At 32.6% G+C, this 22,524-nt stretch overlaps 1 protein-coding gene and 1 long non-coding RNA gene across 3 annotated transcripts in view; one reads left to right on the forward strand and one right to left on the reverse strand.

The window, feature by feature from the left end:
• Positions 1–20,004, forward strand: part of LOC111714269 (zinc finger protein 8) — a 20,231-nt gene extending 227 nt beyond the window's left edge. The window contains exons 2-18 of the mRNA XM_023489335.1: positions 490–840; positions 4,491–4,598; positions 5,667–5,790; positions 5,952–6,244; positions 6,988–7,036; positions 10,973–11,023; positions 11,211–11,254; positions 11,943–12,037; positions 12,191–12,275; positions 12,814–12,898; positions 13,813–13,844; positions 16,510–16,557; positions 17,225–17,287; positions 18,020–18,059; positions 18,413–18,455; positions 18,896–18,973; positions 19,858–20,004. Coding sequence (XP_023345103.1) covers positions 490–840; positions 4,491–4,598; positions 5,667–5,790; positions 5,952–6,244; positions 6,988–7,036; positions 10,973–11,023; positions 11,211–11,254; positions 11,943–12,037; positions 12,191–12,275; positions 12,814–12,898; positions 13,813–13,844; positions 16,510–16,557; positions 17,225–17,287; positions 18,020–18,059; positions 18,413–18,455; positions 18,896–18,973; positions 19,858–19,873 — 1,605 coding nt within the window. The 3' untranslated portion in view covers positions 19,874–20,004. The remainder of the gene's footprint in view (positions 1–489; positions 841–4,490; positions 4,599–5,666; positions 5,791–5,951; positions 6,245–6,987; positions 7,037–10,972; positions 11,024–11,210; positions 11,255–11,942; positions 12,038–12,190; positions 12,276–12,813; positions 12,899–13,812; positions 13,845–16,509; positions 16,558–17,224; positions 17,288–18,019; positions 18,060–18,412; positions 18,456–18,895; positions 18,974–19,857) is intronic.
• LOC111714275 (uncharacterized) lies at positions 14,626–16,471 on the reverse strand. Of its 2 annotated transcripts, XR_002767928.1 has the most exons (3): positions 15,103–16,471; positions 14,807–15,042; positions 14,626–14,680 (listed from the first exon to the last, which is right to left on the reverse strand). It is a non-coding gene; the product is annotated as an uncharacterized LOC111714275 (long non-coding RNA). The 2 variants fall into 2 exon arrangements; XR_002767927.1 differs by having other exon boundaries at positions 14,626–15,042.
• Positions 20,005–22,524: the final 2,520 nt, after the last annotated feature.

Below are 22,524 nucleotides of genomic sequence, written 5' to 3' on the forward strand. Positions count from 1 at the left end.
TATATCAACGGGACTCGTGCCAGCCTAGCATGAGAATTATGTTGAGAGATTTGTGAGAAGTCGGGATATTATTTAAGCTCATTTTAGACATTTGCAATTTTTCACTTGGTTTAAAGCACGGATACGAGGGGGGAAATCGTTCTCTAGGCACTTTAGGATATTACCACATTATTAGATTTTATACAAATATAATGTATTTATGATTTATGAAGATGAAGATAGGACCTAAACTCTTGAAAATTATTGAAACTTCTTTTGTAAGTTGATCGGCATTTGTTTATATGGTGCATTATTTTTTTTAAATCGTTCACGAACTATCGATGGACTCCCTCACAATCTTTAGCAGTTCAAGCCTTAAGGATACTAACTTGTTCGGATTTTTTCATAAATGTTAATCTTGTAATGTTTTGTATTCTATCGATATCGTCATCATTTTTGAAAAGAAATATGTCTTAGAAACCTTTTGTAAAATAAAAACCTTTTTTTTAGGTTGGCTTTCTTGTCGAAAATTCTCTTTCAGCAGTCGACACTTTGATAATTCAAGTCGATCCTCCTGTAGGGTTGGGAGAGTTGGGATACTCTGGAGACGACCAGAAGACGGTTTTGAAGAGAGAGACGAAACCCAATATTGTCGTCGACTGTCCTAGAATCAGGACAAGGATGTCTAGGGAGGTTCAGGACTATATAGTTCTAGTGGAGGACGGTTTTAATGAGGAGCTGGAGCTGGAGGACGAAGACGGGATGGATGAGGATGAGGAGGACGAGAAGAAAAAGTTTAAATTAAGAGATTTGAACGACGTGAAACAGTTTCTCCTCAAGAACTCACAGTTTCTAGTTCAGGTAGTTTCATTGGTGTCATATCAATCGAACTAATGCTCAATTGGACTAATAATCAATTGGACTAATGATTAATTGGATTAATGATCAATTGGGCTGATGATCAATTGGGCAAATGATAAATTAGACTAATGATCAATTGAACTAATGATATATTAAACTATGATCAATTGGACTAATGATAAATTGGACTAACGACCTAATGGACTATAGTCCTTTTGAACAAATATTTGTATATTAAACAATTTTTTTTTAATTACCTATATGAGGGTTTGGTTAGGTTAGAACAATATTTGTGGGCCGAGTGCTGCGGCTAGGACATGTTAGGGGGAAGATCGCTGAGGCAAGGACTTGCTAGGGGCCGGGGCTGCATCTACAGATCTCTTGAATGATGATGCCGATTTGTTGAAATATATTTTTGAATTTTTTAAAATTTGTTCACTTGAACATTGTATTTATTTTGTTTATATAAACTACTGTGATTTTTCTAACTAGTTCACTTGAACATTGTATTTTTTATTGTGTTCATATGAACTACTGAATTCAAATGGACTAAAAACCGGCTCGTGAACATCTGATTTTAGTCCTATAGCATTGTTTTATTAATTCAGGGGTTTATATGTACAATTTATATTTAACCTAATTTTCCAATTATAAAGAGAGTAAATATAATTCAACATTAATAACTCTTTATCTCTTGATTACGGGGAGGGAATAGGGATGCAAGAAACATAGGAGGAATAATACATTGCCGAGGCTTCCCAAGTCCTTGTTGGGGTGTGGAGCTCCGTGGCTTAGTGAGTAGTGTCTCTAGTTACGGTACTGAGTGCGGGGGTTCAAAACCTCATTCACAGATTGCAACTAACATTGCAAAAATACAGATATCTGTGCAATATTGCAATCTAGCTATGAACATCACATCTTGCTTGCTCCCAGCATTCCGACCGATTGTATTAAATTTCAGTCGTTGTCGGAGGTCATTATGTTGAATGACAAAACATTTAGCAGGTGTAAAACCATGTGCTAGTAGGTCGGATGTGTAGTATAGCGGATTTAGCGTAGGTCAGAAGTGGAGTATAACGGATTTGCGTAGGTCGGATGTGTAGTATAGCGGATTTAGCGTAGGTCAGAAGTGAAGTATAACGGATTTGCGTAGGTCGAAGTGTAGTATAGCGGATTTAGCGTAGGTCAGAAGTGGAGTATAGCGGATTTGCGTGGTTCAATGGCTACAACAACAACCTTGTTGGGTCGTAAAGCATCATGAGCGTAGTCTATCTATCTATCTATCTGTCTGTCTATCAATCAATCCATCTATCCATCTGTTTGTCTATCTAGATAGATTGATTGATTGTCAGGCAGATATCTGAAACTATCTATTTATCTATCAGTATATCTATCTATCTAGGTTCTCCAAAGTGAAAGTATGGGTGAGTTTATTAAAGTGTCTCCTTGTCTCCCTAACCCAGTCCTAGTGGATGAACCAGTAGTTAAACTTAATATATACTCATTAGACTCCAGGTAAATTTATTAAATATACTTATGTTGGAAGTATATGTTTATTTTTATGTTGTCTGCTATAAATATTTGCGGGTGGAGTTAGAAATGTTCCAACTCAAAAGAGAAAATCCGCGAAACCATTCCAATCTGATTCAAATGGATGAACCATCAAGTGATTTTATCCTTCATAATTCTTGGGATAGCACTCCTGAGAACGACGATCTTTTCGTTTCTATCATTCAAGAATTCAATAAAACCCTGGAAGCAAATGGTGAATTAGGAAAAATTCTAAGGACAAAAATATATTTATGTCTTGAATTAAAGATATTCTTGTAGATTTTAGCATGTTGCACAACAATTTATTAAATTTGAAACATATATTTATAGCGGAGAACAAAACCAATATATATACTATGTATGTCCGTTTGTATCCACTAAACGTCAAAACGGCTGAACCGAGCAGGCCCAATTTTTTTGTGACCTCATGACCCTAGGGAAGGTTTGTGGATGCACGTATATTTTAAACAATTTTGTATTAAATGACTGTAAAAGAAGCTTAAAGATCCGAACTTATTTATAATTTTCTTATATCTGGGAGTGTCTGGCTCATTTTTGTTCATCAAGAGCGCAAATTCAATCTTTAAAATCCCCATAGATTAATCATTTTTAAAAATTATTGAATAACGACGACGAGAAATGTAACAAAAATTCTATTGTAAACTGATTAGATGTTTAGGAACATATTTCTCAATAGAAATTTGTCAATAAATCAATGTTAAAATCAACTGTTTCTTAATAATCATTATATTGAATTTCTTATTTTTTATACTAATTTCTTCGCAGATTTCTTCAAATTCTTCCAATATCGTCTTTTCAATAAAAGTGCTATGAAATCTACTAAAAATGTTCGTGAACAACGAGACATTACAGAAACCAATAACTAAGTAAGATTACTTATTTTCGATCATACGAGTAAATTTTTATTTTCTCATCCTGTTCCTCAATAACATCTTATAAGTTTACTGCAGAGTTAGTGTTACATTTTCACCTACATATGAATTTTTGTAGACTTTACTGCGAAGTGTATTCTTTTTCTAGGAGATGTTTAAGGTAAAGAACAGTAACACACGCCACAAATTCTAATTTATAATTCCTATATTTTTGCAACCAATTTCTCTGATATTTCAAACTATGATATCTGCAAGACTCAATAAACCTAAGTTATCTAACCACATATATTTATCTTGTGCATCATTTTACCCATCTATCTATCTATCTATCTATCTATCTATCTATCTATATATTTATATTATGTAGAAGGGTGAGACTGGTCAGAACTGAAACATTGAACTCTTGTTTAGAAGATTTACTTCAACGATATCAATACTGTCAGGGAACCCCTAGGTATTATTATAAACCCAAAACTCTCCTTTATGGCGTTTTTTTCAATATTTTTTGGAATTCTTTTATTTTTTTTGTACTCCTATGGCCCCCCAAAAAATCCGCGAACTTTTTTTTCCTCTCAAAATTAAAAGTTCAGAAAAGCAAAAATGTATTATTTCTATCAAATTCAATAATTTTATAAAGATTGAATTGAATTGAATATTGGCAAAATTGTACTAAGAAAATTCGCAATTTTCAGTTCTGGTCTAATTTTTAAGGAAAAGTTGTTTTTTAATAATTGCTCTTTAGGTTTCAAGAATTTAATAGAAATAATATATATATATACATTTTTGCTTTTCTGAACTTTTGACTTTTCTGAATCATACAGGAGATTTGCACAAAAAAATACAATTTTGCACCAGGCTCTGCTAATCACCCCTTTTTTTTGGCTTACCCTGTGTATATGTATACATGGTATCCTGAAGAATGCTTAGCATGAAACATAATGTCAATACAATAAAACTTCAAATCATGTTTTGAATACTTACTTTCCTATATATGTCATCAACTATAGCTGGACCAAATTGGCTGAATTTTTTAGGGAACCTATGGGTACCCTTGTAAATCGACCATGCTGCACTTTCTTTGCACTATTATACACAACGACCTTCTCTTTAACAGAGATCTACTTTTTTTTTAATTGCTTGGGATCATTTCCGTGATTCAACCGATTAAAATTTGATCAAGGGGTTCCTATGTTATGATACAACCAGAGATTACTACTTTATATAAATATTTTCGCTAGGTCCAATAAATGCCGGTATGTTGTTGACAAAGAAATTGATAAAGAAAACTTTGATTCCGAGATTTTCAGATGTCAGGTTAGATTGATTGATTTGGATTGATTGATTTATTGTTTAATTTTTTTTATTAATGTTGATTGCTTGTGATTGACTGATTGTTTGATTAATTGATCTTATTAACCCTATCTCCGCTGGGGTACTTGAAAACCAGGATACGCTGGGGGGGGTCAATTTGACCCCCCCCCCTCTAAATCCCATGATTTATGTCCAAATATGACAAATGATACATCATTAGAAAGCTCTTGTGCTCTACTTTTAGAATCTGCAAAAAAATTTGCAAATTTGCGAAAATTGAATTTTTTATCGCAAAATCCAGTTTTATAGTAAAAATGTTTGCAAAAAAAAATTGTCCAAAAAATGACAAATTATACATTTTTGAAAAGCCCTTGACCATGCCATTTCAAATATGCAAAAATTTTTGCAAAATTTTAAATAACCTGATTTTTAATCAAGAAAAACTAAAAATGTGCAAATTTCCTTTGACAGGTTGTTTGCAAAAAATGTGCAATTTTTTTTCCGCAAAACTTGTGCAATCCGTTTCCTTATGTCATAGGCTTTCCAAAAAGCTAAATTTTATCAAAATCTGACAAGTGAAAGTGGGTCAAAACAAAGATTTAGTTTGCTACAGGCAAAAGCAGTCATTCAGGCAGTGTGTCTGAGGACTCAGGCAGTTAGTATTAAAGCCCGGTTTTAGGCCTAAAGGGAGGGCTTTGGGTATGTAAGAAAAGTCAGAAAATTTCAACAGCCTCAGACCAATACTTTTTGAGTTATGTAAAAAAAACTACAGGGGGGGGTCAAATTGACCCCCCCCCCCAGCGGGAATAGGGTTAAAATCAAATCTAATTTATTCATAATCTTCTATATTGTTTTTAAAGAAACGCTTATTTATATAATCGTGAAATCAACTGTTAAAAAATAAATTTTTTAATTTCGGGCATTTAATTTCTAATTTTAAAAACTATGAATAATTGATAAAAAAGAATATTTTATAGATTGTGTAATTGATTGGTTGGTTGGTTGGTTTATTGATCTGTTGATTGATTGATTGAGTTGTTGATTGATTTTTTTGATTTTTTGATCTCTTAGAGTTGTCAGAAGTTAACCAATCATCTGCTGCAGAAGTATATAATCAAGGAGATAGTTAACAAGCACGTTAGAGACGAAATAAACGAACATTACAATTTGCAAGATGTTGCTTCTTTTCCAGCAGGTTCGCCATTTTTTTTTTGAGAATTAAAATTTATTATCGAAATTTTTTATTTTTAAGAGAAACTCTTAAAAAAGATTAAGGTGTCCATAATGTTTCAATGAGAAGGAAGAAACTTGGAAACATTTATTTTCAATTACTTGATTTTATTTTTACTTTTATAGTTGATAGCCTGGTGAAACTAGAAGAGTACCAGGAAAACCAGAATCAGCTGCTGCCGCTGGGGTTAGACCTTTCCGATCACCAAGTCCAAGCAGCTGATCTGAAAACAGCTGATCTAAAAACAGCTGATCTGAAAACAGCTGATCTTCAAACAGCTGATCTCCACACAGCTGATCTCCAAACAACTAATCTCCAAACAGCTGATTTGGAAACTAGAAATCCTCAAACCACAGGAGAGGAAATCTACCAACTAATCGATCAATCAATTCCCAGCAAACCCAGAGCTAAATCCAAGGCAAGATAATTACTTTTTGATTTGACAAAAACAAGAATTAGAATGCAACATTAAAGGATTTCTTTCTTATGCATGTTCTACTTTCTAATATTATACCTTTGTGAATTAGGCATGCCTCTAATTAGATAAACCGCCATTACAACCCTTTCGTATAGTTATTTTCCAGGTTTATGTTTGTAAAAGATTTAACAATGTTTCAATGTGCAATGCATAGAACGTTAAAAGGCCTGTTTTTTTTCAAATATTTGGACTAAAAGAAAATTCGATTTTGTGTATTTTGCCGTGATGGACAACAGAAAGAGTTCGGAATCTTATTCTTTAATATCTTGCTTGTCTGTATCTTGTAACAGCAGAACCGATCAGGCCCAATTGTTTGTGGCAAACTTACATGACCCGGCACAAAAAAAGTTAATGAAAAACGGAAGCTTTTGCTAAAAATTGTTAATTGTTTTTTTTCTCGAAAAATCGTTAAAAAAAAACCAGAAAAAATCGACCGAGTTTTTAGTTTTATGACGTACAAAGAAAAATGGTGGATTGAAAAGCAACATTAAAACCAAAATCAAAGCTATCAATATAAAATTGTTTTAAGTATTTTCCGGCCCAACAAAGTATACATTTTTACACTTTACAGTCAGTTTCAGTTGAATACTTGATCTTGGCCAAAATGTAATTCCCTTAAGAAGTTAAATAAAATGTTTAATTTTAAAATCCAACTGCCATTTGTTCAAGCATTTTATCTTCAGGAACGGAAAGAAAAAGTGGGAAATACTAGAACCCGCAAATCTATTTCAGGTAAGATAGATCAGATAGATTAAGATCATTATATAGATTTGATCAAAAAATTGAATTTATGATTCAATATTGTTAGAAGTTAGTTTAGAGCAAAGAAAGAATTTAAAAGTTAACCCTGAACATGGAAAAGCAAAGTTTAGAATAGTTTGTGAATCATATATTATTGTTGATGATTTGTGAAAAAGACATATCATGAAGTGAAAAATCATCCAAACTGAAACCGCTGACCTAGGTGTCCAACATAAAGATGGCGCCAAAAACCAAGACGGCGGAAAACCCGCGAAAAAAAGAAACGAATATAATTGTGATGACTGTGGGATGCAGTTTAATACACTAGGAGCTTTCAGAATACACTCAACTATTCACAGGTTCTTTAATATGCATTTTGGTTTTAAGCAAACATTTTATAAAACTTTTTTTTCATTTCTAAATGTAAAATTTAAATTTAGCGGAGTTAAAGACTGGCTGTGCACTGACTGTGGCAAAAGGCAAGATTTCAGATTCTGTAAATGATCAGTCGACATTTTTTCATTACCCTCTACTTTAAGAGGGCCATGCCCGATTCACAACGCCCTGAAAACCATTATCTGATCAATAATGTGGAAGATACTGTCTCTATTCTTGCTTAAAAGTGTTGTATTCTGACAACTTTCTTTTAGAGGAAACCCACAGTTGAAATTAATCACTTTAAAAGTGAAAAAATATGTAAATCTCATTCCTTCTTGATTTGTCTAAACTTCTATAAGGATACCGTTGTGATTTGGAATTAATAAAGGGTAAATTGAAATTGAATTCTATTGAAAATAATCCTGAATCTGCTCAGTTATCATTCCCAATCTTCTCTCATTGATCACCGGAAGCGGATTCACTTAGGTAAATTTTGAATTTATGAAATTTTTCCATTTATTTCCATTATTCATGATTTTGGGGATTCACCCAATTAAAGATAAGAATTAAATCAGTTCAAAAGTTGCCAGCTCTGTTCCACTCTTATTTAGAAATTTTTCTTACTTTTAGTTTTATTTTAAATGAGATTATTTTGGTTAAGAAATGATCAAGGTTAAATCCATTTTTTTAAAAATTGGGTGTCACCATATTCAGTAGAATTTCTAAAAATAAATTGTTAAGTTTGCTTAATACTTAGGTCAGCTGAATTATCCTTGTGAAGTGTGTGACAAACCCTTTTACTCTATCAGTGAACGCACAACACACATGAGGAAACAACCCTTATAATAATATTCATAAAGATTAAACCAAGATGAAGGTTGTTTAGATTAAGCTCACTTATACATTACTAGCCTTAGAGGACGCTTCGCGCCCATCTTCTAAATTAATTGTGAACATGTTCTCTTTGTGTACATCGTAAAACAAAACAAAAATAATTCGCGGATTTTCACAAAAAATTTCGCGGATTTTCAAAATTTTCAAAAATTTAATGACGATCGAATTTTGATGGAGACAAATATTTAAAATTTCAATCATTCATAAACCTTCCCTGGGGTCCCTAGATGTCCCACAACAAATTTGGGCCCGATCGGTTCAGCCGTTTTGACGTTTATTGGATACAAACAGACAGACAAACAGACAAGCCAAATTTATATATAGATTTCACCCCACATCTGGATCCGGATCCTAAACAAAGTGCTTACTTTGAACTCTGCAGATGGATTTAAAGTACCACACCGATATTTGGGCAGCTATAGCAAGTTTAAAGTCTACAACAGACTTTAACGGGCCATTAAATGAAATATTCTCCTCTAGTGAGGTTAAGAAAAGAGATTTAATGATTCGAAACAAAGATTTATACTGGTTGGTCTAATAGGTGTCACACAGGCGACAAACCTTTCAAATGTGATATCTGTGACAGATTGTTCAGAAGAGTTTATCATTTAAACAGACACATGAAGCGTGTACACCAGGAACACAGACAATATTTTCAAAAAAATTGATAATTTTCCCCCTAAAATCATTTAATTTCCCGGATTCAGCGTGTTCATAATGATAAAAAATTGTTTTTATTTGTTTTTAAGGGTTTTTAAGCTTTAATAAAAATCTATATTCTGTAAAAGTGTGTTCATATTTGTTTAAATTATTTACTTTTGTTTGTGTTGATCTGCTAATATTAAATATCTGTGTATATAGACTGAAAAGAATGAAATATCTGTGTATATATTAAATATCTGTGTATATAGACTGCTAATATTAAACATCTGTGTATATAGACTGCTAATATTAAATATCTGTGTATATAGACTGCTAATATTAAATATCTGTGTATATAGACTGCTAATATTAAATATCTGTGTATATAGACTGCTAATGATAGACAGGCCTCCTTTTTTCTTTTCCGTTTTTTGAGCTAATCTCCAAAAATGTTCATTTTTAATATCAGTCCGATTTCTTAATAACTTGGTTTTATTAAATTTTAACTCAAGGCTTCGTTTGCTTACCTCTTCTAATTCTGCTTGGTTTTCCTTTGCCGCAACATTTAACTCATTTTGGTCCTGAATTGTCCATTCCTCATTTGCCAATGCGCGCCTAACTTTTTCCAGTGAAAGCCTTTTTTCTTTTCTTTCCATTTCTTTTCTTTTGGCTTTCAACCGTTTCTAAACGTACCCCTTGGCTTACTGTGTATATAGACTGAAAAGAATGAAATATCTGTGTATATAGACTGCTAATATTAAATATCTGTGTATAGACTGAAAAGAATGAAATATCTGTGTATATAGACTGCTAATATTAAATATCTGTGTATATAGACTGCTAATATTAAATATCTGTGTATATAGACTGAAAAGAATGAAATATCTAAATCTCAAAACAAAAAGAAGAAAAACACAGGAATGCTAATATAACAACAAAATTTTAGTCAAAAAAATAGAAAAGTGTATAAATTAGGTATAAATTAATAAAAACATTTTAATAGTTTAATAAATCAAATTCAATAAATTAAAGTTTCTAAAGAATTATATATTTTTATTAAAAATGAATTAGAAATAAACATCAAATTTATGATTTAAAGAAATGTATTATTCATTAAAAGATTTAATAAATAAATAATTCAGAAACAGATTTAGTGGATGAATAAAGGATTGAACCAACAAATGAAAAATTACGAAATATACAAAATAATGAATAAAATAGAAATATTTAAATATATATTTTAATATTTTCAAAGAACTTCAATGATTCAATGATTAAATAAAACTTGAATGAATGATTTTTTGAATAAGTTGTTAAATTTTGGATTCACAGATGTAATTGATGAAAGCAAGGGAGAGAATGAGATCAAACTGCTCAAATTAATCAAACCAGGTGTTAACTCAGTTTTAAACAATTTGTTCTAAATTGAATTAAAAAAATTATTCGATTTTTTATTATCGTAGGTGGACAAGAGGGAGATGATCTCTGGGTTGAAGTCAAGGCCGACCAATATCCTGTTTCGGCGGTCGACCGGCATCAATTGGCCGAATTTACATCCAAGCCCCTTATTGTCCAAGAAAGTCTACCGGAACCGGACATACCAAAAGTATCCTCCGCTTCCCTAAAATCAACTGTCCCTATTTCCGGTGTTAAAATCCAGGTTCCACAACTTCCGGTCGCCGCCGAATTGTCAGTGCGTGAATTTTTCCAGAATGAACAGATTGCGTTAAATCAAAGACTTTCAGCTAGAAGTTTGAAGAAAGATAAATAAGCGACTGAATAAAACGTGATTCCCAGGCGCCCAAACATTTTACCACCATAAACTAATTTTTTGTTTCTGAAATAAAATCTACACAATATTCTATTTCTTTTTTCTTTTTAATTGAATAAAACTTTGCTTTTTCATGTTAATGGGGAAAGAAGAAGGTGTAAGTTAGTGTAAGTTTAGGTAGAAAGATCCTAGTTCTAGAATCTTGATTGATAAACAAAATATATTATTTTTCATTTTTTAAGGACAAACCGTGCATTTGTGTGAATTTTGTGAAAAGCAATTTAAAGTGAAAGGTAAGAATATAATTCGATTTTATAAAATTAATTATTTATTTTGTTTAAAATAACTAGTTGTTAAGGAATGTCAGGCAATGTTTTTTGATCTGTTTCAAAAATAAAAAATACAAAAAAAAAAAATTCTTATTATTATAGCCTAGCTAGACTAGATTAAAAAAATATGTTTAATTGTAATGTTTTTCAGGTGCCTTGAAAACTCACATAAGAAGCATGCACAGTGAAATCAAGGAAGCGCTTATTCAATAAAAAATAATTGATTATATCGAAAAAAAGAAAAGTTTTTAAATGGGTCAAAAAATTTTAAATTTTTTAATTCTATTTGTATTTTTGATGTTTATTACCCTTCCTTCAAAGTATAAATTGCAAGGGGGGGGGTAATTTTTTGTTCCACACTAACTCTCTCACAATGTTATTGGGCATACCATTTTTTTTAACAAGGGGGAGACAATATTGATCAAAAAGTATAGTTGAGCCAAATCTAAACTACACGTACCTCTGCCCCTTTAGTAAAAGTAAATTTAACCTAAAGTCTGCCCGCGTCAACCTTGTTGCATCGGCTAGTCCTATTCCATTCCTATTCCATAATTAACTCAATGTCCGGGTTATACAGTACAAACTGTGACCTAGGTTGACCCGGCTCGGAATTTCAATTGTACTGCTCGTGACTATGGTATCTTATTTTTAAAGAGGGCATGCCCTTTAATAATAATTAATCATTTTAATTAATTAATAATTAATTATTTTGAAGATATCGTAATTTTCTAGCTGGATATTTGCTCATTGTATAATTTGATTAATTATTTTTGCAGCAGAAATTTGCACGATTCTTCTGTAGAAAACCCACAATTGAAAATTATCAATTTTTAACGAGAACATATTGAAATCTAAAACACAAAATGAAAATGGCGCTGTTTAGTCTTTCTTGTGTACAGAATGTGGCGCGGCTTTTAAAAATGCAAGTGCGCTCATTGATCATAGAAACAGGGTTCATCTTCAGCTAAGACCTCATATGTAAGTTGATTATATTTAATATCAGTAAAAGTTAAACTTTTAAAAAAAATTAAAATGAAATAGAAATTACCTTTGATTTGTTTTTAAAAATCTGTTTAAACAAAACTTCAGTTTGATTATTATACGAATTGCGTTTATCTTTTATTTGTTTAGGTGCAGATTCTGTACTAAACCTTATTATTCTAAGAAGGATATGATAGAACACACAAGAACTCATACAGGAGAGAAACCTTATCAGGTCTGGAGTTTGCGCGAAGCGTAAAAAAACTGATTTTAGAGGAAAATAAATGAAATTTAGGGTTAAAAGTAATTAACAGGAGAGGAAATTTCCGTAGTGCTTATGATGCGGATCTATTTAATCCGCAAGATTTTGGCTTCCGGGATGCGGATCAGGATCCAAGGGGTAAATACTGCAAAAAAAACTTTTTTTACTCCTAAACCTCAAATCTGAATTTTTGAAAAAAGAGAGATTATAAAAATTTCCTCATTTCTGAATGGATCATCAAGTTTTAGAACAAATGAGTGAAAAAAAATTAAGAAAAAAATTTTTTAAATTATTTTTTGTTAAAAAAATCAGTTAATCTTAATGATATGACCTGGATTCGGTTTTGGATCCGGATCCAGATCCATTTTTTTCCAGTGCGGATCCAGGATCCGGATCCGCATCAAAATTAAATGGATCCTAAGCACTGAAAATATATAAGGATATTTTGTACCACCCCAATGAGTATAATTTTGATTATGATATTGAAAATTTTATTTAAAATATTTCCTAGTGTACTCAATGCGGAAAATGTTTTGGACGAGCAACTCACATGAAGAGACACATTGAGAGTGTTCACAAGAACCAAACCATTTCAGGTATTAATTTTAAGGACATGGACATTTTTAAAACTTTTTTTTTTAATTATTTATTGCTAATCAAAATTAAATGCTGATAATTTATATTATCTAGAGATTGCAACTTTTGAATTGAGGGAAATATTTTGAATCTGTTTAATTGAGTTGAAACTATGCTCTCATCTCCCAATGAGAGAAGGGTTATTTTCTTAGTATCTTGTTGCGCTGTTTTAGGCTTCTTTGTTAAATCTTTTTTTGGATAACATGCCTGTTAAAGGTTACATAAAAAGAAATTAATATTTTTTAAATTTTGACAAAGTATAGGGTGTCCCAATAAACATGGGAATTGAGAAACGACTTGAAAGTCGTCTATGATTTCTGACATTTAAGGCATGGCAAAGAAAGTAAAAAACAAGGCTGTATGTCTGCCGACCTTTTCATATAGGGGTCTCTACTCTATATACTTTTCTTGTAAATTGACGAAGATATTACGTATTAAGGCTGTTTTGATTTATTAAATAAATTGAAATTTGTCCAAAATCTCAATTTCTCCGTCAATTTTGAAGATACAAACATGGTAGACCACATTTTGATAATGTCAAGACCAGGCGTTTACGATATTAGATGTTAAAGCTGGAATACTGCAATAATTGTGTTCATGAAAAATTGCCGCAGTGATCAAAGACGATATAAAAGTCATCACTGAATTCCCATGTTTATTGGGACACCCTGTATCAAGTTTGTCAGCAGAAATAAATAATTTTTGAATTTTTATTAAAAATTTTTAATTCAATCTTTGACCGCTATTTTTTTAATTATTGATTTCAAAATCGCGCTGTTTTAGAAAGATTTTTTAGTTTTATTAATTATTTTGAATAAAAGTGGAAAAAGGTTTTTTTTTTAAATTTAATTTTTATCTCTTCGTCTTTTTGTAGGATTGAATTCTGGAAGACTTGAGGGCGATGAGGTGAGATTTAATTTCAACTTTTAAAGGGACTGTAATCGTATTTTCAAGTGACCCTTTCATAAAAAGAAATAAGACTGGAATGTCCGATTCACAACGATACCCTTTAACAATTACCAAACAAAACTAACTACCATCATAATGAAACACTTACCACACAATTACCATTTGACTGATTTAAAGGCAAATACTTTAATTGTAATAAATAGGTGGATGGCTGGATGTGTTTTAATTTTTAATTTCATTTTTTAAAACATATTTGATTTGGTAAATTAACACATTTCAAGTTTATTCTATCCTATTATTACTCGTGTTAATTAACCACCACGCACTACTCTAGGAGGATAATTTTACGAGTATTTTAAAGCTAAGGCAACCTCTTATCTTTTCTTTGAAACGTAACTTGCCAGTTTCTTTATTAAAAAAAGATCTGGGAAGTAAATGTATAGTAATTTCCCGTCTACGGACCGAAGTAAATGTAAAGTAATATCCGGTCTACGGACCGGAAGTAAATGTATAGTAATATCCCGTCTACGGACCGATGATAAGAAAATCTACTAATCTAATAATGAAAAGTAGTGTTCAGCACTTGTCATAAGTTTTGTACTTTTCTCTAAAAGATAAGATTAAGACAGGGGTGTAGAACTGTAGATTAAGGCAGGGGTGTAGAACTGTAGATTAAGGCAGGGTGTGCTCATTTTTACCTATAGGAGACCAGGTAATAACTACAAACATAAGAGCGAGCATGAACTCTTTCTCTTCGGCTTACCTCTATTTGCACTGATTAAATCTTATGTATATATTTCAGGTAGGCAGTTTATATAGGACTCAACCGTGAACTGAAAACACAATAAATCAGTCCAGGGTTAATTATATGCATGACAATAATAAAATTTTAGCCTTTAAAATAAAACTTTCTCCAGGTTAACTATTAAATTATTCATATAATAAGAAAAAAAACTTACAATGTTGATTTGTCCAGAGGTTTGTAGCCTATAGTTCATTAAATTGCACCGCAGTCGGAGGGGAGCAACAATGTTTCTCGTCGGAGAAACCGGAGTAGAGGAAACAACTAAGCCAAAGTTGTGCAGGCCTGGTACGTAGAGGTATATGGGTCTCTAGAGTACCAGAAGGATATTCTGGAGCACGAGCTGAGGATCCAGAGAACAAGGATGACTCAGCTTCCGGTGATGTCGGAGGTCTAAATAAAATTAATTAGACCGAGTTCCAGAGCTCAAAGGTTGTGAGCTTTGATCCTCACCTTTTATATAGACTTCATTAGACTCAGGATGTCAAGATTAGTAGGTGGGAGTAGAAGAGAACTGAACCAACTCAGATTAGAAGAGAACGAAACCATCTCAGGAGTCAAACACTCGCAGGGGAGATATCTGCATGTTGAAGATCAGTAGAATTTCTCCACGAGTCAGCGGAGCAAGTTGAGGTTATATATCAACGGGACTCGTGCCAGCCTAGCATGAGAATTATGTTGAGAGATTTCTGAGAAGTCGGGATATTATTTAAGCTCATTTTAGACATTTGCAATTTTTCACTTGGTTTAAAGCACGGATACGAGCCCGGAACTATTTAGAGGAATCACAACAATCACAATTATCTACATATATTCTATAAACCATCCGTAGGAATAAAATTTTCCAACGTTGTGTAAAGATCATTCAACTTTAATTAGCCTTAAGTATTTATTACGGATGATTTATAGACCTGGAGAAAGAAACACAATTTCAGGTTAGAAGGAAGCAACTAAACTATTGTGTTCTGAAAGATAAAACTCATTATTTATCAAGTTTTGAGGCTAGATTTATTAAATAGGCTTTGACAAGACAATATATAGATTTTGGCTAAATATTATATATATGTGTTAAGTTATAAAACATTTTAACCATAAAACTCAGGTTCTGCATTATAAAACAAAATCAGGTTATTCTTTATAAAAATTGGCCTTTAAATAGTTATACATTAAAAATCTCAATTAATTATATAGAGTTGAACACGTGATTAAATGTAGAAAATTGTGCATGTAGAGTTCCGTGTGATTGATCGATTATTTGTAGAGAATTCCTGGTTGAACACACTGAGTAACGTCTTGTCGCTGAACACCCTGAACACACATTAGTTTATAAAGATCCTCAGATCTTACACAGGGGTGTAGAACTGTAGATTAAGGCAGGGTGTAGAACAGTGCGTAGAACTGTTGATTAAGACAGGGTGTAGAACTGTAGATTAAGGCAGGGATGTAGAACTGTAGATTAAGGCAGGGGTGTAGAACTCTAGATTAAGGCAGGGGTGTAGAACTGTAGATTAAGGTAGGGGTGTAGAACTGTAGATTAGGGCAGAGGTGTAGAACTGTAGGTTAAGGCAGGGGTGTAGAACTGTAGATTAAGACAGGGGTGTAGAACTTTAGATTAAAACAGGGGTGTAGAACTGTAGGTTAAGGCAGGGATGTAGAACTGTAGATTAAGACAGGGGTGTAGAACTGTAGATTAAGGCAGGGATGAGCCATGTTGTAAATTGGGCGTGTACCTCTATTAATGGCAAGTCACTTGAATTTACAACGACAGTCTTTTAGTAAAATCATTTCATTTTATCTTATAATTATATAATTAATTATTTAATTCTTTATTTAATTTCTTTTTAATTTCTTTTATTTAAGATTCTGGTAAGAACAGGTCTGCCGAGTAAAAAAGCTAAAAAATCCAAGGTAATCTATATATTTAGCTTGTCTATTTAATGGTCTGTATCCACGTTAAAACGGCTGAACTTTGTGTACCCATATTTTTTGTGGTATCTCACACGACCCCACGCAAGGTTCGCAGAAGGTTGAAAATGAAAATTCAGAAAATCCTTCTATTTTGAATTTTTTAAAGATTTTAAAATCAAACACTTAAAGCAGAAAAATCACATTTTTTCTTTATTTTGCAATTGTACGCTTAACCTCTTATTCATGGATACCACTTATTATGAAGAATGTAAAACAATACTTTTTTAAACAAATTTCTTTTAAAAAAGCATAGGTTAATATTGGGTATACTTTCCTCTTTTAAAAACAAGACATTCATATATTTATATATATGTTGTTCATAGCCGGCCAAACTACTGGACCGATTGAGCTGAATTTTTTTGTGGACACTCTAGGGTGGCCGGGGGGTGTAAATTTTTTTTTAAAATATATTTTTCAAAAATATTTTTCAAATTTTTTTCAGCTAGTAATAAAATATAATAGGATGATATTATTAAAGAAAGTGAATGAACATAAAAGAGGAATTGGGAATAAGTTGTTAATACCATTAAATACACAGGAGATTACTTAAATGTCGTCTTCCGGTTCTACAGTTTAATGGGTCCCGCTGTATAATGAATAATTGCAGAGTAAACCAGAGAAGGGGATTTCAATCTTGCAAGAAGTTCTTAGTTCAGATAATCAAATCCAGGTCATTCAAAAGGACCGGACAGGACAAGATAAGACATGATAGGACAGAATATACAGGACAGAACAGACTGGACAAGATAAGACATGATAGGACAGAATATACAGGACAGAACAGGCTGGACAAGATAGGACATGACAGGACAGAATATACAGGACAGAACAGACAGGACAAGATAAGACATGACAGGACAGAATATACAGGACAGAACAGACAGGACAAGATAAGACATGACAGGACAGAATATACAGGACAGAACAGACAGGACAAGATAGGACATGACATGACAGAATATACAGGACAGAACAGACAGGACAAGATAGGACATGACAGGACAGAATATACAGGACAGAACAGACTGGACAAGATAGGACATGACAGGACAGAATATACAGGACAGAACAGACAGGACAAGATAAGACATGACAGGACAGAATATACTAGACAGGACAGACAGGACAGGACAAGATAGGACATGACTTGACAGAATATACAGGACAGAACAGACAGGACAAGATAGGACATGACATGACAGGACAGAACAGACAGGACAGAACAGAACAGACAAGACAAGACAAGACAAGACAAGACAAAGTAGGACAGGAAAGGAAGGACACAAAAAAGGACACAACAAGATAGAATACAAAGAATTGACCAACAAGAAGAATGACAAAAATGTGATGACAAATAAATCGATGAAAATTTGATTTTATAATATTTTTATTATAAATTCAGGACTGTAATATAGACCCTCTGCCGAGTAGCAATGATGAAGGTAATTTGATTTATCTATTCTTGAAATTAAGTAAGGTTTCTTGATTTAAATTTTCATTTTGAAAAAAAATACAGTGAAACCCTTAATAACGAATACATCGAAAGAATTCATTAAATGTCGTATTTTTCACTTTCTGATAATGAAATGTTGCAGATATTTAGTTTTTTAATTAAATGATTGTATGGAACTCTTTAAAACTGTTCCCGCATATTCATGGCTATTTATTTATTTTCGCAAATACTGAAATTTACGTAATATAGTATAAAACTCTTTGAAAAATTGTCAAGACGACATTTGATAAATTCTTCCGATGTATTCGTTATTAAGGGTTTCACTGCATGAATTTAATTTAGTTGGAGGTTCAGCACCAAGCAGAGCTATTTATGCAAAACAGAGGTACTTTATTTATTTATTCATTTATTTATTTATTATCCATTTTATTATTTATTATTCTAGATATTTTATCTAATATTTCGCTATTTATTATTATTACTTTATATGATTTAAAATGGTCAGTGTTCAAATATTGTTTATGATTTTTTGATATCTTGATCCATTGATCCATTAATCCATTGATCCATTGATCCATTTAATCATTGATTCATTGATTCATTGATCCATTGATCCATTGATCCATTGATCCATTGATCCATTGATCCATTGATCCATTGATCCATTGGATATTGATCGATTGAAAGTTTTTTTACATAAATATTTATTGATTGAATGGATAAATGAATTGAGATGAAATTAGATAAATGTATCGACAAAATTTTAAAAAATGATGAAAAAGGATTTTCAGAATGTGATTCTGATAATTTAATAATTAATATTAGGGTTGAATATCTCCAAAGACATCAGATATTGATCAGCAGGCTGCAGGATACTATTTTACCAGAGAAACCTTCCCATGGGTAATTTATTATTCAATTATTTTAATCCATTATCAATTTTATTCCTTAATTTGTCATTTATTTAATAGAATCCATCAAACATTGAATTAAATAATTGATGAGTTTCATGTTAAAATGGAGGCCATAGATGAAAGTGAATTATAGAAAAGTGATTATAGTTTTAAAATTAATAGAGTGGAGTTTCCGATTTATATTGGTACCCTTTGAACCTTAGTCAAAGTGTCAAATTCTGACCATTTGCTTCATTGTCCCTGAAGTATAACCCCAAAGTCACTCTTGTAGAGAAACTACAATTAAAAACAATTAATATTGAGCTAGATAAACAAGCATATCTCATGCATTGTTGAGAATTGGATATGCCAGCCTAAAAACGGTGGGTTACCTAAAATTACATCTACAATAATGGAACTGAGCTGGGAACTTTAGAATGGGATACCTTTAATCCTGACTGCTTAATCTGAATATCCAATGGGGACACTTTTAATTTATTGCTTAATCCACTCTATTTTGGATACAGTACAGAAAAATCAAAAACCGGTTTTTCAAAATTAGAGAGTCCCTCTCGTTTCTGTTTATTAATCTTAAATGGCGCGCAAAATTTCAAATTTCCCGGCTTCTGATACGCGACTCTGATTGGTTGAATTTTATACACAAGATTAGGTTAGTCTAGAGATTAAGAAAAAAAGAGGATCAAGCATTGATCTCGATATCCACCATTCTAAAGTTCCCAGCTCTGTACGCGTAATTTATGCAAAGATGGTCATGCTTAATTTTCAACAGTACCCTTGAATCCCTTATCTGTTCAAAGTTTTTAAGGGTACCAAGGTGAATTGGACAATCAATTTAATATTCTGTGGAACATGATTTACAGAAATTTGTTTCAGGAGTTTGGGTGACTAAGCCTCCGGAGTTGTGGAAAAATGGAACTCACCATTTTTTTCCATTAAGCCATCAAGCCAAGATTTTTTTTAAGTGATCAGCGTTCATATTAATACAATGAAGACAACTTTTATTTAGGCTTTGATTTCTAGCAAGCTTTTTTCAAATTACAAGTTAACAATTAAACATTAAAAGAATTGACTGCTTCTCTTTGTTTATGTGTCACTGCTGTTTGAAAGCTTAGTAGTAATCAAAATTGAATTATAAAGCCGTCTTTATTGTAATAATATAAATATATATATATATAAAGTATTTTCAACTTTTTCAGTTTAAATATACATTTTAGATGTTTAAATATATATTTCTTCCAAGACAAAATGTTTCATGGGTATAACCCAATCATCAGTTGGAATAACATATATATATATTTATATATACGACGGCGACTGTAGTTTTGTTGTATTTTAGTTTTATAAATAAACATTTGTACGTCTATTTAGTACGTACTACGTATGTACTATACATACATGGCTAAGTCTATTTAGTCTATTTAGTACGTATGTACGTATATATATTGGGGTTTACAAAATAAGTGTTGTAACCCCTTTAAACAAAACAACCCTCTTATTTACAAATTCGTATAACAAATCAATTCACTATTAAATCAAATAAATGTTTTCAATTTATCAACCCAAAACATATTCTTTAAATGATTGGTTTTCATATTTAAAAACTAAGTATTAAGTATAAAGTAACATAACAAACTTTATTGCTTAAAGTTAACAAATACCGCCACAGAACTTTTCAATCCAATCTAGAAACCCAGATATCTTTATTGACATCAGAGACACCTAGCGTATAGATTCAGTAGCAGTAAGTTATATATCTGAGCCTGCTCTCTCTACAGATAGAGGACGTGTGTCGTGTAGTTCACGTACTTTTGGGGACGCAATGTTGGCTGCTAGATGTCTCATGCAAAATTCTTATCTGATAGATAGATAATTTCTCTGTACACTTGACGATCAATATAGGAGACGTCAAGTTGTCGACCAATGTAGTTTATGAAAGGAACGGCCTCTGAGGGGAGAAAGGATGACGGAAAGGAAAGCCTGAGTTTGGATAATAGAAAGTAATCATAATACTTGGCAAGACTCCAAGACTCGCAGATTTAAAAAAGAAACTATTAAAACATTTTTGAAGAAAATTCTAGTTTTATTATTAATCTTATTTTTTAGTTCCTCTTACCTGCTTATTAATATTTCAAGATGAAGGAGAGGAAGGGAGAAATCACAATTAAGATTGATAATAATAGTAAAGACTTGAAAAGAACGTATTAGTATAAAAAATCCAAGATTGAGTGGAATAACAAAGCTTGGTTGTACACAAACTATATTTACAATTATATCTGTCCAAACAAGTATTATAAGAACACCTAAAGTGATCAATTACACATGATATTCCCCTGAGGCGAAGATATTTCCATTTGACTCCTTATTCAGATACTTTGTGCTAACTGGTGATAAGAGGACCGATGATAATGCTTTCTTCCCCAGCTAGATAAATGCCGTTCGGCCTATCCTGCTTTATACTCGGGGTTCAATATCCTCTCGGACTGAGTCTGGATTGTTTGGCTTTATTCTTGGATGGCATTTTTTAGGCTTTATTTCTCCGACTGGGAGCAATGAACTGTACAATACTATAAACACATTGGAGAACCCTTGGTTGAGTTCACAATAGATGTCCTCCACCCCAAAAAAAAACCTTTTCCCCACAAAACACTTACTGGGAGTGAGGGAGTGGAAGGAAAGAGAAAGAATAAGATTCAGTCGGAGGGAATGGTAAGAAAGAGAATGGATAAGTTACGGTGGGGAGGGAGTGTAAAGAGAAAGAATAAGATACTGTGTGAGGGAGTGGTAAAAGAAAGAATAAGATAGGGTGTGAGGGAATTGAAAGAAAGAGAATGAAAAAGATACGGTGTGAAGGAGTGGAAAGAAAGAGAATGGATAAGTTACAGTGGGGAGGGAGTGTAAAGAGAAAGAATAAGATACGGTGTGAGGGAGCGGAAAGAAAGAGAATAGATTAGTGATGGTGGGAGGGAGTGGTAAAAGAAAGAATAAGATACGGTGTGAGGGAATTTAAAGAAAGAGAATGGAAAAGATATGGTGTGAGGGAGTGGAAAGAAAGAGAATGGATAAGTTACGGTGGGGAGGGAGTGTAATGAGAAAGAATAAGATACGGTGTGAGGCAATGGAAAGAAAGAGAATGGAAAAGATACGGTGTGAAGGAGTGGAAAGAAAGAGAATGGATAAGTTACGGTGGGGAGTGAGTGTAAAGAGAATGAATAAGATACGATGTGAGGCAATGGAAAGAAAGAGAAAAGTTACGGTGTGAGGGAATGGAAAGAAAGAGAATGGACAAGATACAATTGGAGGAAGTGGAAAGAAAGAGAATGGATAAGATACAATTGAAGGAAGTGGAAAGCGAAATAATAAGATACAGGGGAGGGTGGGGTAGAGAGGGGGGGAGGAGAAGGTGCTAAAGAGTGAAAGTGTTTCCACCTCTTTTTAAGGGATAATTATTAAAGTTTGCTGGAAGGGGGAAGGAGAAAGAATGATAAAGGGGGGGGGGCTAGGATTACAGATGATGGGGGGAGAAAGAGAGAGGGGGGGACT

This window comes from Eurytemora carolleeae, unplaced genomic scaffold (assembly GCF_000591075.1).
Source record: "Eurytemora carolleeae unplaced genomic scaffold, Eaff_2.0 scaffold409, whole genome shotgun sequence".
Taxonomy (NCBI): domain Eukaryota; kingdom Metazoa; phylum Arthropoda; class Copepoda; order Calanoida; family Temoridae; genus Eurytemora; species Eurytemora carolleeae.